The sequence below is a fragment of the Brachyhypopomus gauderio genome, unplaced genomic scaffold, assembly GCF_052324685.1.
Source record: "Brachyhypopomus gauderio isolate BG-103 unplaced genomic scaffold, BGAUD_0.2 sc57, whole genome shotgun sequence".
NCBI classification, from domain to species: Eukaryota; Metazoa; Chordata; class Actinopteri; order Gymnotiformes; family Hypopomidae; genus Brachyhypopomus; species Brachyhypopomus gauderio.
The window spans coordinates 1,278,149-1,296,664 of record NW_027506880.1 but is presented as its reverse complement, the minus strand read 5'-3'; the positions used below and the strand labels follow the sequence as shown (position 1 = coordinate 1,296,664).

Below are 18,516 nucleotides of genomic sequence, written 5' to 3'. Positions count from 1 at the left end.
TTCTCTAATAAATTCCTCTTCATCGTAATTTGAGGCCAGGAATACTTTTTTGTTCCCTACTTAGACGTGTTTGTATTAAATGGTGGTGGCAGTGTGGTTGTGGGTTTATTTATTTTCTTTGGTTTTGTAGACATATCGCATTCTATTTGTACATTTTAGTCTAAGCTGCTAAAGTTGATTGCATAATCTCCGTGTCCACCCAGGACACACGCTGCGGTCAAGCGCAGGCGTATGTTCTAGAATAACCCTTCACTTGGATATACACAGCCGAAATAAGAGATACGTGGTTCTGTCCACCCAGCTAAATTATCCACCCATGGCACGGATGATTTCTCATAACTGTTTTAATCCATCCAGGCACGGGGTGTTTTGCCCGGCTCAAGTTTTACAATACTTCCTTGACACTTTCTATTTGTGGTTTGGAGGTAAAAGGAATTCATTCTGCCGGAAGATGGTCTCCCACCCTACCACACCACTACCTGAACAATTATGAATATTAATGGAATGCCAATGGTGAGGTCGATCACAATGTACAATAAAATGTTACTCACCTCCTACAGGGCAGATTTGGCACCAGAATTGTATGGTTCTTTAGTTTGTTGAAGTGCAGTAATCCTCCTTTTTGTCCAGTCCAATTCCTCTACAAGCTCGGACACGGATCCCACATAACGAGACAAGAGTCAATTGTAGTCAGAGGAGGGAAGATATTTGAAGGGCCGAGGTGTGTGTGAGGAAGAGGGAAGTGGTGCAAGGAGGGGAAATCAGGGTGTGTGTATGTGTGTGTGTGTGTGTGCATGTTTGTGTGTGTGTGTGTGTGTGTGTGTGTGTGTGTGTGTGCGTGCATGCATGCATGTGTGTGTGTGTGATAATAGGAACAGGGCTAAGTATAAGAATAGGGCTGCTTGGGTGCAGTTGGAGCTTAGCCAGCTACTTCCGGTTGTCGTAAGTCCTACTAATTCTAGGGAAATCTTCTTTTACAACACAACATGACAAGTAAAACATGGATTCAGAGAGGGCAGTAGTTCTACAGATAGAACACAGAGTGCTGAATCATCAGATTAGGGGGGCATGGGCAGTTTATGCCTGAAACAAACATGTTCTTCATTCAAGACTAACAGAGTGCTGTTATACTAACAACAAGGATTTTAATCTTATCATAAGCATGTGGAACACTTTGGCACTGCCATCCTTGATGGTAGATGCATCTAAGGCTTTATGAGAGGTGCTTGCCTGCTTGTGAGGCTCCTGTATACTTCTCATATATGGCCTTGATGTCCCTGTACTGAAACTTGTTGCTTTACGAGTCCGTGATTTGCTTAGACGTCGTCAAATGAGAACATTGCCGAGGCTTGTTATGAGTGAAGTCAGGAATAGAAGCCTTTGCTAATGATAAGTTTTCTCTTGCTGAGGAGAGGGTGGACTTTGAGGACTCTTCAGTGTGCGATTCTGCTGGGTGTCGAATACCAGAAATCCAATCTTATTACCTCACTGAAGTGAATCTCTGTATGCTGTTCTTGGTTTGATTTCTGATTACTACAAGTACTCCTGTGTCTATGAGCTTAAATACAAGTACCTTTCCTTAAGTACAAGTTCTTTTCTTTTGAGGCAGGCAAAAAGATTTACGGTCGTGCTGGTGATACTAATCTCCTGTGTTGGTTGTGGACTATTGCTGTTTGGACTCTGGATTATTGCTAGTCTACAACGCTGATCTTCTGTACTTCAAGGTAGGTCACATTTTTCTGCCAGCTCACATCTGAACATTTATTTGCTCAATTATACTCTTTTTTCTTGGGTTTTTCCTACCAATACACCATAACGCTAAAATAAATTAATGAGACGATGCTCACTGAAGCCTTTTTTTGAGAGGAGGTTTTTTAGAGTTATGTTTATTAATGGCGGAACAAACAAAACAAAACAATTTAAATACAAAAAAATAAAAGATCAACCAAGAAGCACCAGTTTCGGGTCACAGTATGATTACAATCTTTTGGGGGAAATAAACTTAGAGGCATCCAATCACCAATCAGACACCAATCAGTAGTCAACTCTTCACCAGATATACTAAATATGCAACCCAGAATTATACACAGGTTTGCCCTGTTTTAATAGCCTGCTGGATCAGAGCGATAGTCTGTAGGGTAAGACTTGACCGTTGCCACATAACATTTCTAGATATTACAGTTTTGTTTTGTTTCTAACTCCTGCTGAAGGAGTCCACCTCCTCCTGTCCTTTCTGTGAACTCCAAAGGCCTTCCCTCCAATCTCATGCATGTTTAGTGTGTAGCCTAACTTTCTGTATGCATACTGTGTCTACCAGCAAAACAATTGATAGGCTGGAAGGCATTTATATTCATTTAATTTTTATATAATTTTGTGCTAAATAAAATAAATGTTTTCCAGACATCATAGCAGGCTGGTCATGAAGAGACATTTTCACTCACTGTCTAACTGATTGAGTTCTTAGTACCTCTGTACATTATCTAACTAACGCGCTATCTAGCTAAGTTAGCAGTTAGCAGTATAGACACTACACCTTGGTGCTTGGCAGGATTGACTGCCATCTCATTTATCTCATATGAAAGTAGCTACATGGGTGGGTTACAGCTAAGAATAATAATCTTCACTAATATTAGATGTCTGATGTGCTTGATGAGGTCAGTGACGATGAGCATTAGTGTAATTATCATTCATTTTCAGTTCCACAATGGCCAGTATACAGTATATGATATATAGTAATTGATATTAATATTATTTATTATAATATAGCTGAAAACAGGCAAGATCAGTGACAATACAAGAATCCAAGCAGAGAAACAGTACAAAATCAAAGAGTGAAGTTCATTAACCGAAATCCAAAACAAAGACTCAACACTGGACTCAAAACAAACACGAAAAGTCACTGATGATTTCAAGGCATGACCAAACAGGCAAAATTAAACAGATTAAATAAATTACAAATAAAGCTGATAATGAGGACCATTTGGTAAAATCAGGCTAGTTTCTGCCCCCTCCACAGTCGATCATGTAGCACATACGGCCAGAGTGGTGCCGGGAATCCCGGAATGTGATCACTATATTTGTGGTAGAGCCTGAGTTCCCACCTGAGAGGAGGCAAATGATGGCTTCAGTAGGGAAACATGGAAAGTTGGTGATGCACAATACAAAACTATAAGCTGTATTCTACAAGGAACAGATGTGACTTACTTTAAGACCTTGAAAGGGGCAATAGATTTTACAAGAAAATTTCACATTGCCAGTTTGCTTGTATAGGCAGCCTGCAAACAGACCTTTGAAACCTCACATGTACATCCACTCAGGTTTAGCTTGAGCACATAAAGCCTTCCACACATGAGAAGTAAATTGGAGACACCTTCTAGTATTACAGAAAACCAGAATATGTGATGGAACAGATCTTGATTTAATCACAGGATTCAGTATCCAGTCTTTAAATTGTCAATTATTATTGAAATGGGGGTGAATTCTTATGAGTTTGGGAGGTCTGTGATAAAGTCAATAGTGAGCTGTGACCTCAGATGTTAGTGAATCTGTAATGGCTCTGAACACCCTGCTAGGAGCTGCCAATAATGTGCACATATATTATAGGTTTTGATAAATTCATAAATGTATCTGCTGAATTTACTCACTCTTTGTCTCACAAAAGGAGGAATGAATTCCTCATTAGGAGGGCATTTTGGCAGAGACAGATTGATTTATCTCTCTGTGTTCATCCATTATCATTAATATAATGGAAGCTACAATAAGTGCTGGGTAAGTAATGGGATCACTGACCTGTTCATTAGGTTCCTTTCCTAGCTCCGTGAGACTGCATCTGGTTTCTTGTTTTTGGAGCCAGGATAGTATGTGACTGTGAAACTGAAATGAGAAAAACAGAACCATTGTGCTTGTCTATGGTTTAAACCTTTTGCAGACCTAAGAAATTCTAAGTTGTGGTGGTTTGCCAGTACAAGAGTTGGATGAAGAGTACCCCCCGGCAAATGTCTCCATTCTTCACAGCCATAAAAATCCCCACATGATTTCCCCACATCACAATGACTTTCCGCAGTACTCACAAGGACCTGAACACACAAGGATGAAGCTTTGGTGGTGAAGCTTATATTTGAGACAGAGCTCCCCCAGTTCCAGAAGCCAAATAATCTATTTGCCCTACAAATGGTGAAGGCAGATATGCAATCTGCAGCACTGCCACGGTTCCACCAGGGGCAGAACATGCACTATAAAGGAACTAGCAGTCAGCAGCATTAATGTCTACAAGGCCACCTGCTAATATAATGGTTTCGCAAAGGTTGCCCTTTGTGAAGTTTTCGTGTGTGCAACATGTTAACCTCCTTGCTTCTTGTTCCCTGTGAGAGTATTTCATCTCTCTGGATTTCTGTGGGAGGCTGTTCACCCTCTATTATTTCATAGTTTCCTGCCCTGTGCCTCTTCCCCTCTTGTTTTTCGTCTCACTTTGACTTCAACAGAAGTGATATCAGTGCCACTCAGTGCCAACGTCAGTGCCACTCAGTGCCAACGTCAGTGCCACTCATTCCTTGTGACTCAGCTGCTGAAGCTCTGTCTGTCTATTCTGTATGTCCCCAGTTTGACTCCCATGTCTGGTGGGTCAGTGGAACTCTTGACTCATCTTTTTCCATTCTCGTGGAGGATCAGACCATAAACCCTTTGTGCCTGGTTAGGTTGCATATACCATTGCACCTTCTCTTTCTCCACCACATCTCTCATGTACACAAGCACTGTGCCACTACTGTTTCTAAATGGGTTGCGTCTACTGTATGAGTACCCACTTCCCAACTTGGTTCCTGCACCAAGTAGGTAACATGACCTCTTTTGTTTCTGGGCTACCCATACTCCTCTAGCACCCCTACAGGTACAACAATACAGTGATCCACCATAACACACAGTACTTCTTTGATAAGGAGCATTTATCAAGCCATTACCTTGTACTCAGGGGGCTCTTTAATGGTTACTTAGGTAACAATTCAGGGTACCATTCAGGGTACACCATGGGCAGGTCACCAGTCCATCACGTGGCCAACACACACACACACACACACACACACACACACACACACACACACACACACACACACACACACAATTTAGAGTGGCCAATCAACCTAACACACATGTCTTTGGATTGGGAAAAACCCAGGGAAAACCCCACACAAGCACAGGGAGAACATGCAAACTCCACACAGAACAACCAGGAATCAAACACAGAACCGAGAAGCAACAGTGCTAAAAAGCACTATTTCCATCTAAAAGCCTAATTTAATGACACTGGTCCATCCACGGTTCTGGAGACCCTTTTAAGCGAGACCAGTCAGTGGGCTAATGAAATGTGAATTATTAAACACAAACCTGCAACAATATTCAGCCAGCTGTAGGGACCATTTCACTTACTTTCTGGTCTTCGTGCTAGTCATTACCCAGGTTACCATATACTGTATAACCAGATTCTATACATCGCACCTCCACCTGACCAATGGCACACTTTCATAGATTTGCAGTCTGGAACATGTTTGGAACATACTATGCTTACAGACTTTATTATTTCAATCGTTACTTTGTCGCTGATTTCAAACTTTGGCATTTATAAGATGGAAGGGCGTGTCACACTTCAGGAACACAAACATACCCAGTCTTGGCAGCCAGTGCAATGTATCCAGTTTTAGTGACTGTCTTGGTGAGCTGCCACATAAAATCCAATTTGATTTAGCAGCAGTTATTTCTCATGCTTGCACTCTTAAAATTTCAACCTTTTACCTTCAGTCTGCCCTGTTTTAAAAAAGGAAACTGCATCATATTATAGTCCCTTTTTAGCAAGTTTTGTTCTTGACGTCGTGTTCCTGACGTCGTGTTCCTGACGTCGTGTTCCTGACGTCGTGTTCTTGACGTTTGGTCTATCCCAGCAAGGGCCCATCTAACACGTCATTTGAGCTGATCTATATCATCACTTGTAATAGGGATTTCCCCTCAAAGGAGAGGAAGTCAACAAAGGCCAGAGCTGTAATGAAGCAAAAGTGTCACTTTATAGGCCATTGTTGGCCTTCTCCTTGGGCAAAAGGGGGTTAGACCTTAAAGGAATATATTACATTGTACTGATTTACCTACATAAGTAATGGGTAAATTGGAAATATCCAGAATCTATCAGCATAGGAACTGAAGTGTGTCCATACTGTTTTTAGCTCTTTAGTCCCTTTGGCTCCAAACTAAAACACTAAAGCTCTAAAAAGGTGCAAGCAACAAAGAGCCAAAACAGGAGCCGCAACTGTTATGTTTGCTTAACATTAGTTATTTATTGTTAATGTGTTATTTCATGTGTTTTTCATGTTAACTAATGCATTACTTCACGTTAGTTAGTCAACACTCAATGTTAAGTGTTACCCGTTACTTTGAACTGGTGCTACTGTCAAAATCCATGTTTCAGTCATAACTGATAGCGCCATCTGGTGGACATGTTGTCTATGTGCAAGAGAAAAAAAACCTACGGTAACATGCAATGGAAAGTGTACTACAAGCAATATGTCAGATTAACATGCAGGTACAGGACTTCACTGTGACGTTTCTGTACTTTTTGTTGAATCATAAGGTAAGAAGGTAGGATATATATCTATATTACACACACACACACACACACTCACACACACACACACACACACACACACACACACACACACACACACACACACACACACACACACACACACACACAGAGAAAACATTTCTCATCTTGCTGGATCAAATGTTACATTACAGTTGCACATGACATGAAAGACATTGTAAGCACTTTTATACAAACCCACGCACCTACACTTACATGCATAAACTCACACACCTTCACTCACACCCACACACATACAATCACACACATACACTCACACAGTTGAGTTCAAGTATCTCGGGTTCTTGTTCACAAGTGAGGGAAGGAAGGAACAAGAGGTTGACAGATGGCTCGATGTGGTGGCTGCAGTGTTGTGGACATGGTATCGGACCATGGTGGTGCAGAGAGAGCTGTGCCAGAAGGCAAAGCTCTCGATTTACTGGTCAATCTACATTCCAACTCTCACCTACGGTCATGAGCTCTGGGTACTGACCAAAAGACTGAGAATGCAGCCGAAGTTTTTAATTTTCTCCACAGTGTGTCTAGGGTCTCTCTTAGAGATAAGGTGCGGAATACAGTCATCCGGGAGTAGACATACTACCCCCCCACCCACCAACCCGGACCTGGATAAGGGGGGATGAAAATGTATGGATGAATGGATGGATGGATGGATGGATGGATGAATTAAATGCTAAAGATAAGATGTATTTTTTTTACCAGTTACGAGGTGGTATAACTGATGATCACTGTGATTGGTAAAATGCATATAAGACAGTAGAAACATACTGCTCAGAATCGTACTATTGAAAGTAACTAGCTAGCTTCACCTAATCTGCTAATATATTATCTACAAATAATATTTTTCACAACCAAAATTACATTTGTTCACATATCTGTATACTGGAAGTATATTGCCAAAGTGGACACATGAAGTGCTAAATGATCTTTTGTATACTGCCTTAAAAAGGCCTAAAACTGTCCAAACTTACTGCTGATAACGATTCTTTGCTATGTCGCTTTTGTCTGTGTGACAGAATAATCTGACAAAAATCAGACTCTTTATGATTTCACTCCACCACCTACACTCAAAATAAATGGCTTGGAAGTTTAATACAACAGAAATTCAGTACCTAATCTGGCTGAATTATAGATGTAAAGTGGTCAGAGTTTGTGTGCAAGACTGTATTAGAGGAGATTCCCATGTGTGGATTATCTGGTTAAAATTGTATTTTTGTATGTGAAACAGGTTGAGTTTCAGGAACTACATCAGAACTACCGAATAGTGTCTATGGAAGTGGATTATTATGGCAACTGATTACCTCCACAGTACACTCACCTGGTATATTCAGATATATTTGATATGCATGATAGGCCTATAACCAATATATAGGATCACACACACACACACACACACACACACGCGCGCACACACACACACACACACACACACACACACACACACACACACACACACACACACACACACACACACACACACAGATTATTCATTTTAGATTATTGATTTTCAAGATTTCCTAGAAGTAGGCACTGGTAGATTATGTGACATAAAAAATAATCTCACGTACCATTCCAGCATAAATTCATTTACATTTCGCAAGCATACATATCCAGAACAACGTGCAATTTCAACCATGCTATGGTTAGGTTAAAGATGTGATCTGGGCATAGCATACTTGCCCAGATGTGGCTTTAATATGTGGCTCCTATATAATTATTTATATATTACCAATGAAAACGATTCGCGTGTATTTGGCTTGTTAGTTGGTAGGACCCATATTTACATCTTGAAAAATAACGGAAAATAGTAGTAGGTTATAGGCTATATGAAGTAATCGGCAGTGAAGTAACAGCGGTGAGGGTTACGGGTACTAGAGCTAGTTACTTAAGAATCAGACCGATATCTCGCATTTTATTTATATATTTATACGCTCAAATTCAATGAGTCTGCCACTTGTGCGTTACCAACCGCACCTCACCGTTGCTTTGTAAAATCGTTATACTTACAAATCGGGCAGGATATGGCTAAAATAAATGTAATTACGTACGTTTCACGAAAGTCCATTAAATACCTATTACACAATGCCTGTGAATGAACAGACTCCAATTTGCCCTTTACACGTGTAACGTGGCTCGCGCCACGGAGCGAGGAGACGGACACAATCGCTGAGAAGAGCGAGATTTATTGCAGGGCATTCCATATTCGTCATCGTAGTGGCAGGCAGGGGTCATAACAGGAGAGCCATCAAGGTTGGACAGGTACAGGGGCATAACGATACAGGCAGCAACAAACGACAGCAGGGCAACACGAAACTGAGAAACACATAAACGGTCAGACATCCAAAACAACCGACAACCAGACTGGGGAAATACAGGGACTATATGAACACTGAACTAAACTAGGAACAGGTGGGGATGATTATGACAGGGGCGTGGCGGACAGTCAGGGAATCTCAGAGACAACGAGCGGGGCAGGGTAAACAGGCACGGAACACAGACACGAGGGAACCCAGAGTGGCAGCCACGAGAGGGGGCGTTGCCCTACGTGACATAACCCCCCCTCAAAGCGTGCCACTCCGGGGCACGCAAGGGCAGACAGGACAGGGACACCGACTAGGACAGGACAGGGAACTACGGCACATGGCGAGGGACAGGAACAGCAGACACAGGACAGACCAGAGGGACAGGACCGGGCAGAACAGGACATGGGACCTGGGGCACGGCATGACACGGGACACAGGGGGGCAGGACAGGGCCAGGGCGATAACGATACAGGCAGCAACAAACGACAGCAGGGCAACACGAAACTGAGAAACACATAAACGGTCAGACATCCAAAACAACCGACAACCAGACTGGGGAAATACAGGGACTATATGAACACTGAACTAAACTAGGAACAGGTGGGGATGATTATGACAGGGGCGTGGCGGACAGTCAGGGAATCTCAGAGACAACGAGCGGGGCAGGGTAAACAGGCACGGAACACAGACACGAGGGAACCCAGAGTGGCAGCCACGAGAGGGGGCGTTGCCCTACGTGACATAACCCCCCCTCAAAGCGTGCCACTCCGGGGCACGCAAGGGCAGACAGGACAGGGACACCGACTAGGACAGGACAGGGAACTACGGCACATGGCGAGGGACAGGAACAGCAGACACAGGACAGACCAGAGGGACAGGACCGGGCAGAACAGGACATGGGACCTGGGGCACGGCATGACACGGGACACAGGGGGGCAGGACAGGGCCAGGGCGATAACGATACAGGCAGCAACAAACGACAGCAGGGCAACACGAAACTGAGAAACACATAAACGGTCAGACATCCAAAACAACCGACAACCAGACTGGGGAAATACAGGGACTATATGAACACTGAACTAAACTAGGAACAGGTGGGGATGATTATGACAGGGGCGTGGCGGACAGTCAGGGAATCTCAGAGACAACGAGCGGGGCAGGGTAAACAGGCACGGAACACAGACACGAGGGAACCCAGAGTGGCAGCCACGAGAGGGGGCGTTGCCCTACGTGACATAACCCCCCCTCAAAGCGTGCCACTCCGGGGCACGCAAGGGCAGACAGGACAGGGACACCGACTAGGACAGGACAGGGAACTACGGCACATGACGAGGGACAGGAACAGCAGACACAGGACAGACCAGAGGGACAGGACCGGGCAGAACAGGACATGGGACCTGGGGAACGGCATGACACGGGACACAGGGGGGCAGGACAGGGCCAGGGCGATAACGATACAGGCAGCAACAAACGACAGCAGGGCAACACGAAACTGAGAAACACATAAACGGTCAGACATCCAAAACAACCGACAACCAGACTGGGGAAATACAGGGACTATATGAACACTGAACTAAACTAGGAACAGGTGGGGATGATTATGACAGGGGCGTGGCGGACAGTCAGGGAATCTCAGAGACAACGAGCGGGGCAGGGTAAACAGGCACGGAACACAGACACGAGGGAACCCAGAGTGGCAGCCACGAGAGGGGCGTTGCCCTACGTGACAACACGCCATTTAGGTGACATACATGTTACAGTTAATTTCATCCTGATGGTTAAAACCTTAAAAAAGGTTTTAAAAGCTTGTTTTACGCCTGAAACACTACACTGAGTATGGTCTATCGTAGGTACTCTGCAATGCTTGCTGTTTCACAACAGGTGTGACTCAATGAAATATTTATATAGAGACAATAAAAAAGTGGTGTAAAATGGGTTTTCATTGTCTTAAAATGTTTAGCCATCTTGCAGCTTGGCCAGAACAGACATTTGGGTGCTCAAAGTTTAGATCAGACGAAAAGTTGTTTCCATCACAACTTACCATATAGCGCTATATTTCATTCCAAAGTAAAATTCAGTAATCGGACTGATTACCATCTGGATACTGGCAGTGACACATGATCTAAGGGGTGATGTTTACATCCTCTCGGTTGTCTGGATACATGTTCAGGAAGGGACTGCTATTTCAGGGTTTATAGATAGTGCAAATGTTTTTTTTCGGCACTTACTGACGAAACATGTTAAACCATGAAGATTATGCTTTGCTTTAAAATATTTATACTCTTCATCTTATAGCTTCAGTCCAGAGTAATTTATTTAAAAATGGTTATGAATGACATGGAATTAATATTCTAAGTACCATTCTACTTTTAATGCAGTAGTCATGCATTATAAGTCTATGTGGACCTACCAATATTCAAGTCAATGTCTAAATATGTGTACGCAACATAACAGGGACAAATGACTAACAATAAACCAATAATCAGCTTTTTCAGCACATATGATTTGGTCACAGCGATTCAGTTTTGTAATACCCATGGATTTATAGAAACTCAATTATTACACCAACAATTAAACCACATGCTGTGTTTTCATTGTTTTATGTGACTAAATTCCCCGGGGGTGGAGGGGTTGTTTGTTTTGGCGGTTCCACATAGAGGCGAACACTGAACACTGAGAGAGCAAACAGAGGCATGGCATGTGACCCTGTGAGGAACTGGGAGCACACAAACTCCACCAAATGCAGTGGCCATTCTAGAGACTGTTGGGGCTCTAGGCAAAAATTCACAGGGCTGACACATTTAAAAGGGCATGGTGGCAAAAGGAGATCTCTCCTTAGTTTTCAAAAAGAACAACCATATGATTTGCATTTAATTTAATAGTGTGACATCAGTAAGACATCTGTAAGATGTAATATATGAAAAGGGCATCACCACTTCTTATGTTGCCACATCTGCAGTTAGCAACCTGACAACCCTTCCCACAATTAGAATTAAGGACACTGTTTTTAGAACATCCACAAATCCCACAACTTCTGAGATGTTTAACTTGAGCAGAATGATTAGCAGAGGATTTAATTTGATGTATTAGAATAATCCCATCATGTTTCCAATGTACCCAATAAACAGAACTGCCTGCAATAAATCATTAAGGTATTAAAAAGATGTTAAAGCCGTTGGCAGGACGTTTATTTTAAGATGGTGGGAGAGTGAGGCCTCTGGTCTCCAGTCAGGCTTATCTAGCCCATGCAGCAAAGAGAACCTAGATGTCCTTCCAAGAATGGCATGGTAAAGTCTAATAGTGCTGGGAAAATGGCATCTGAATGTGGGGGAGGCACAAGACACCAGAGAGGGGATCTCGCCAGCTGGCACTGATGAAGCAGATAGAGCAGGAGATCGTCAAGGAAGAATCAAGGGGCTTTTAAAATGTTACTTGGTGGTGTGGGAGGGTTGGTTCAGACAGGAGGCCTGTGGCCACAGCATGATGGCTTATGGCGTCAGGTTGCTGTATGGGTAGGGGGTTGTGGGTATACGAGGCAAGAGAACGAACATGTAGGCATCCCTGCTTGTCTGGGTGTGGACGGCATTGTGCCTTCAGACCCTGGACGCCAGGTTTTACGCATGCATCTGAAACTGTCCCTGTGTCAGTGAAATTCTTCAGCACAGGCTATGAATTTCTCAAATTCAGAATATGATTTTCCTTTTATGAACTTTATTGTGTCAGAAATTACAGTAAAATACTTTGGTATTGTTCAGTGTAGTGCTGATATACCGCTCCTGAAAGAACTAAAAGCAATCTAAGTCATAGAGATTCTGAAGGAGCACAGGCTACATTTGTGTTTAATGGGCTGTTAACACAAATACCTTTAAAGTGATTTGACAGTAGATGCCCGGTAACCTCAGCCCTAGTAGTCATGAGGGCCCCGGCAAGTTGTGGAACCTCAGGAAGGTGTGACATGTGTGTTGCCGTGTGTGCTGCGTTCCCTGTCCAAGCTCACAGCAATATATCAACTCTTTATATTGGTCTGTGTGGTCAGAGACTGGACCAAGGGGTGTTGCAGAACAGTGTGATAGGGTCTTGGAAGGCAGACAATCCATTCTTTAAATGCCTCTGTCTCATATTTACAACTCAGTTTTTTTTATTTTACAGAGAAATTAAGCTTCCAAAGGTTTCCCATAAACACATATTAGAATCCATGCATGTTATGTAGAAATATTTTTTCAGACCTCGAGTGTTTCATTGGTGTATGCTGAAATGTAAGAGGAGTGAAACACTTAATATAGCACAATAAATGCCAGAGTGCTATGGCTGGAGAGGCAGCCTGGGGCCAGTGCTTATGTGTTACAAAGGTGCTCACAGCTATGCTTGGGTCCAGCATGTATTCTAATATTCAGAGTCAGCGTGTTACTTTTAATAACTTTCTATCTGCTTCAGATGGTACTGAATGATGGGACTCTAATCAAAGGGGCAATGCATGTAAATACATGAATACATGCCATATTGGCAAATCTATAGCTTGGGGCTAGATCATATTTTTCTTATGACCTATAGGTAATGCTATTGTTCTTAGTTCTACAGAAGTCCAAACTGTGCTTCAAGGCATTTGTTAACAGCAAATAAGACACCGTAGATGACATAAACAGGATCGATCACTATGTTGTCTGTATTAGTAGAAAGGACGGGCATAATCCTTTTATAGCAGTCAACCCTGCCTGACTGTGATGTTGACTTTGCCATATTTGGCTAAGACTCACCCTGTGCGTCCCTGTTAAACCCATTAAACCCATGGATGCTGTTTTAAAAGGCAGTCATGGACCTTTTATAATTGCTGAAATCACCAGGGTAACTGTTAGATATATTTTTTATTGAATTTGAACACAAAGACTAGAACACTGCATAGTAGTAACCCAAGGATTACAGTTTTTGACGACTGCTAACGTCCCAATACTTGTGATACATTGTCAAAACTCTAAACACAGCAACACATTGACCTCACACAAATAGCCAAATAGTTAATATCGTGTTCAAAAGTGCATTTTCTTAACTAAATAACAACTCTGCATTTCACAATGCAAACAACTTTGTTAAAACACAGCAAACCTGGTTCAGTATCCAATCATTCTTTCAAACAGTAGCACATATTCTCTTTTCGAGATGAACATAGTCAATCACTGCACAACCACTGTAAAAAAACTAACATTTGATGGCAATACAGAAACAGTATTACATGTAATATTTTACCCTCTCCCAGCAAACAACAGACATTTTACAGTAACATCTGTTGTTTTCTTAGTCAGTTCATTTTTACTGTAATCCGCTCTATTTGGACTTTTTTTTTCAAATGTGTGCATTTTTGGCAACATACTGTCTACACAATGAGTGATATTTACTGTTAGGTACTATATGGAATGTAGATTAGACAAAAAAGGAGTCAGTAACAGTTTTGCAGTAAAGGTTATATTTTACTGTATTAGGGACATTACTGTAAATTTTAAACATAATTAGAACATAAAAATTGTAAACATAATTAGCCATGGTCCCATATGTGTAAAAATACACATATACAAAAAAAGCCACACAAGGGGGAAAACAGAATACAAAACTGAACAGTCTTGTTAGGTCTAATCTAAATGGCCTTCAGCAGTTGGCTACATGTTTTCATCCACATCACATCTGATGTTGGCCCTTGCCATGGACCTGGGAAAGAAAAGCTTGGTATGTCTTATTCACCCCTGGCAGTCTTCGGCTGAAATGTCTCTGCAGCCGGGATCCATTGCATCCAGGAGGGACATTTGGTCATGGGGCCGATGATCATACACCTTCCACCTCCAGACTGAAAAAAGTTCCTTAGTGGGGTTGAGGAAAGGCGAGTAGGGTGGGAGGAAAAGGGACATCACTCTTGGATGGTCTATAAACCAGTTTGTGATGACATGAGAATGACAGAATGCTACATTGTCCCATCACAAATGTCCTGGTGTTTCCTCCCACCTGTTCCATTTCTGCTTCTGGAACCAGTTGTTGGTAGAGTTTATTCAAAAATGAAAGAAGGAGGTCACTGTTATAGGGACCAATCTGGCATTTGTGAAGGACCAAACCAGCACTTGAGATTGCAGGACAAATTGTTATAATTGCTCCTCTCTGACCTGGTACATTACTGTACTTCATTTCATTGATCTATATGTGCAAAAAATGTGTACAACAGTAATAACTTTTCAGCTGCCTTTGTTTTAGCAGAACTTGGCATTTTATACGATATTTAAGGTTTTGAACCTTAGGTTTTCATTTTTGGCATGCTGTGTACAAGCAATTGTAAATAAGACAAAAACGATCCAGAATTTTGTTATTGGATAACCTTGTGTGTATAGAAAATTTAAGCATTATAAAAACATGTAAAATGACTGCATTTTGTGCCATAACAGCATAAATTGAACTAATAGTATAGCCACTGAAAACTGATGTTGTGTTCACTGTGTTTGGAGTTTTGAAAATGTGACTACAGATTGGACAAATGCACGTTAGCAGTCGTCAAAAACTGTAAATGAACATCTACAACATTAAAATAGCACCTATTATATTCCAGAACTTAAATTAGGTACAATAAAACACTATAAGTTGCTGGGGACATTTCTCTGTGGTGGCTCTTGTCCTTTGAGTAAAAGGTGTAGTGCAGGATTAAGTCTCACTTTCGGGCCCCAGCTGGGCAATGTGTTGCTCTTTGTGACAGTGTTTGCTTTCCTGTCAAATCTCTTGGTCATGTTTGTCTCTGACATGCTAGGATCTTGCTCTGCCCCCAGCTTCAGATAGAGACCCCGCTCTGAGGTGATATCTCTCCACGAGGCGAGGATGGCTCGCCTTGTCCCTCCTTCAGGCCCTGAAGTCTTCCATCGCTTTACCTCGGACTCGTTGGCGGAGATCGAGAGACTCGCTGAACTTCAGAAAAGCAAGAAGGATGTAGTGGAGGATGAAGAGGCGGAGACTGAACCAGCAGAGCCCAGCTCTGATCTGGAGGCAGGGAAGAACCTGCCAATGATCTATGGAGAGCCACCTGAAGATATGCTCAGCATCCCTCTGGAGGATCTCGACCCTTTCTACAAAGCACAGAAAGTTAGTACCCAAGAAAACTAAAGCATTCTGAAGTCTACAGACCTTGAAATCAGCTACAGGCATGCTTTAAAATATATGTTTTTCACCAGTCTGTTTTTGTTTATTTGACTATATAATTATTTTTGCAGACATTTATTGTGATTGACAAGGGAAATGCAATCAGCAGGTTCAATGCAGATCCAGCTTTCTTCATTTTCAGCGCATTTAATCCTATCAGAAGGGCAGCCATTCGAGTTCTTGTCAATTCATATCCTTTTTCACAAAACAGCTTTGTTTTCTCTTTTAAATATAATTTTAAGACTCTTATTTATGTAAATAATATTCATTTGTACTCATGTGTGTCCTTGACCCTTTATTACATCGTTTAATTTCATGATCATGTTTACCATCTTCTCCAACTGCATACTGATGACTCTGAGTGAGCCGCCCTCCTGGAGCGGCATCGTGGAGTAAGTGCTGATTTACACATCCCTCACAAAATGAGAAATGACAGGTGTAGCACTCACCATTACACCAGGTGTAGCACTCACCATTACACCAGGTGTAACTCTCACCATTACACCAGGTGTAGCTCTCACCATTACACCAAGTGTAGCTCTCACCATTACACCAGGTGTAACTCTCACCATTACACCAGGTGTAACTCTCACCATTACACTAGGTATAGCTTTCACTATTACACCAGGCATAGATCTCACTATTACACCAGGTGTAGCACTCAAAATTACACCGGGTGTAACTCTCACCATTACACCAGGTGTAACTCTCACCATTACACCAGGTGTAGCTCTCACCATTACACCAGGTGTAACTCTCACCATTACACTAGGTATAGCTTTCACTATTACACCAGGCATAGATCTCACTATTACACCAGGTGTAGCTCTCACCATTACACCAAGTGTAGCTCTCACCATTACACCAGGTGTAACTCTCACCATTACACTAGGTATAGCTTTCACTATTACACCAGGTGTAGCACTCAAAATTACACCGGGTGCAGCTCTCACTATTACACCAGATGTAGCACTCACCATTTCACCAGGTGCAGCTCTCACTATTACACCAGATGTAGCACTCACCATTTCACCAGGTGCAGCTCTCACTAATATACCAGATGTAGTACTCACCATTACACCAGGTGCAGCTCTCACTATTACACCAGGTGTAGCACTCAAAATTACACCGGGTGCAGCTCTCACTATTACACCAGATGTAGCACTCACCATTTCACCAGGTGCAGCTCTCACTATTACACCAGATGTAGCACTCACCATTTCACCAGGTGCAGCTCTCACTATTACACCAGATGTAGCACTCACCATTTCACCAGGTGCAGCTCTCACTATTATACCAGATGTATTACACCAGGTGCAGCTCTCACTATTACACCAGATGTAGCACTCACCATTTCACCAGGTGTAGCTCTCACCTTTACACCAGGTATAGTGCTCACCATTACACCAGGTGTAGCTCTCACCTTTACACCAGGTGTAGCATTCTCCATTACACCAGGTGTAGCGGTCACCATTTCACCAGGTGTAGCTCTCACCATTTCACCAGGTGTAACTCCCACCTTTACACCTAGTGTAGCTCTCTCCATTACACCAGGTGTAGCTTTTTAACTTAATTCACTTAGTTCACTTTCCTTTTAAACAGAAGATGCTTAAGGTTTCACACTGCACCAGGGGAAAGTTTCTAAACAGATGTGCAAAGTAAACTGCAGCAAGATCTGGGGCCATGCTGCAAATACAACCAGAACAGCCTGCATAGTTTATTAATGCCAGGCTTAAATTAACTCCCGTTAAAATGTTCAGGTCACTAGAGTTGCTACACCTGAGCTGGATGTTGCATCTATAAACACAGTGTGTTCCCTTTCTACATTATTATTATTAATATTATATTTTTCATAGCACACATGTACTGATAATATCTGTTGTCCATCTGTTTCTAGGTATGTCTTTACTGCTATATATACATTTGAAACAATAGTCAAGATGTTGGCCAGAGGCTTTTGCATTGGATCCTTTACATTCCTTCGTGATCCATGGAACTGGCTGGATTTCATAGTGATCGTCATGGCGTGAGTCTTTCAGCCGATCACTTTGCCTGTATATGTATCCATCTTACTCTAATTAAATCTTGAGTTAGTCGGCAAGAAGGTGGATTTTGCACACAAACTTTGGTGAGTTTAGTCTTCAGAGCTCTGACCTGGAGATAAATGTGATTTATCTTGGGAATTCAGTCTTTTCCGCTATTTGTGTAAATGAAAACTGTTAACAGGTGGTAATACTATTCAGACACCTTCTCGATGATAGTCAGCTAACGCCTCCATTTTACTGACGTGGTAGACAGATATACCACCCTAAATATACCACCCATTAAAGCATGGTCACATCAGCAACGGCCCCAGTGCAATTACATAAACTAAAACAACACACTTTCCAAATGCTGTTATGTTGGTTATGT

General features: G+C 42.3%; 1 protein-coding gene across 1 annotated transcript in view; it reads left to right on the top strand.

Annotated features, from left to right (window-relative positions):
• The first annotated feature begins 1,055 nt into the window (after positions 1–1,055).
• The window catches only part of scn4aa (sodium channel, voltage-gated, type IV, alpha, a), a 33,242-nt gene continuing 15,781 nt past the window's right edge, over positions 1,056–18,516 (top strand). The window contains exons 1-5 of the mRNA XM_076987892.1: positions 1,056–1,724; positions 15,738–16,047; positions 16,176–16,296; positions 16,409–16,496; positions 18,002–18,130. Coding sequence (XP_076844007.1) covers positions 15,787–16,047; positions 16,176–16,296; positions 16,409–16,496; positions 18,002–18,130 — 599 coding nt within the window. The 5' untranslated portion in view covers positions 1,056–1,724; positions 15,738–15,786. The remainder of the gene's footprint in view (positions 1,725–15,737; positions 16,048–16,175; positions 16,297–16,408; positions 16,497–18,001; positions 18,131–18,516) is intronic.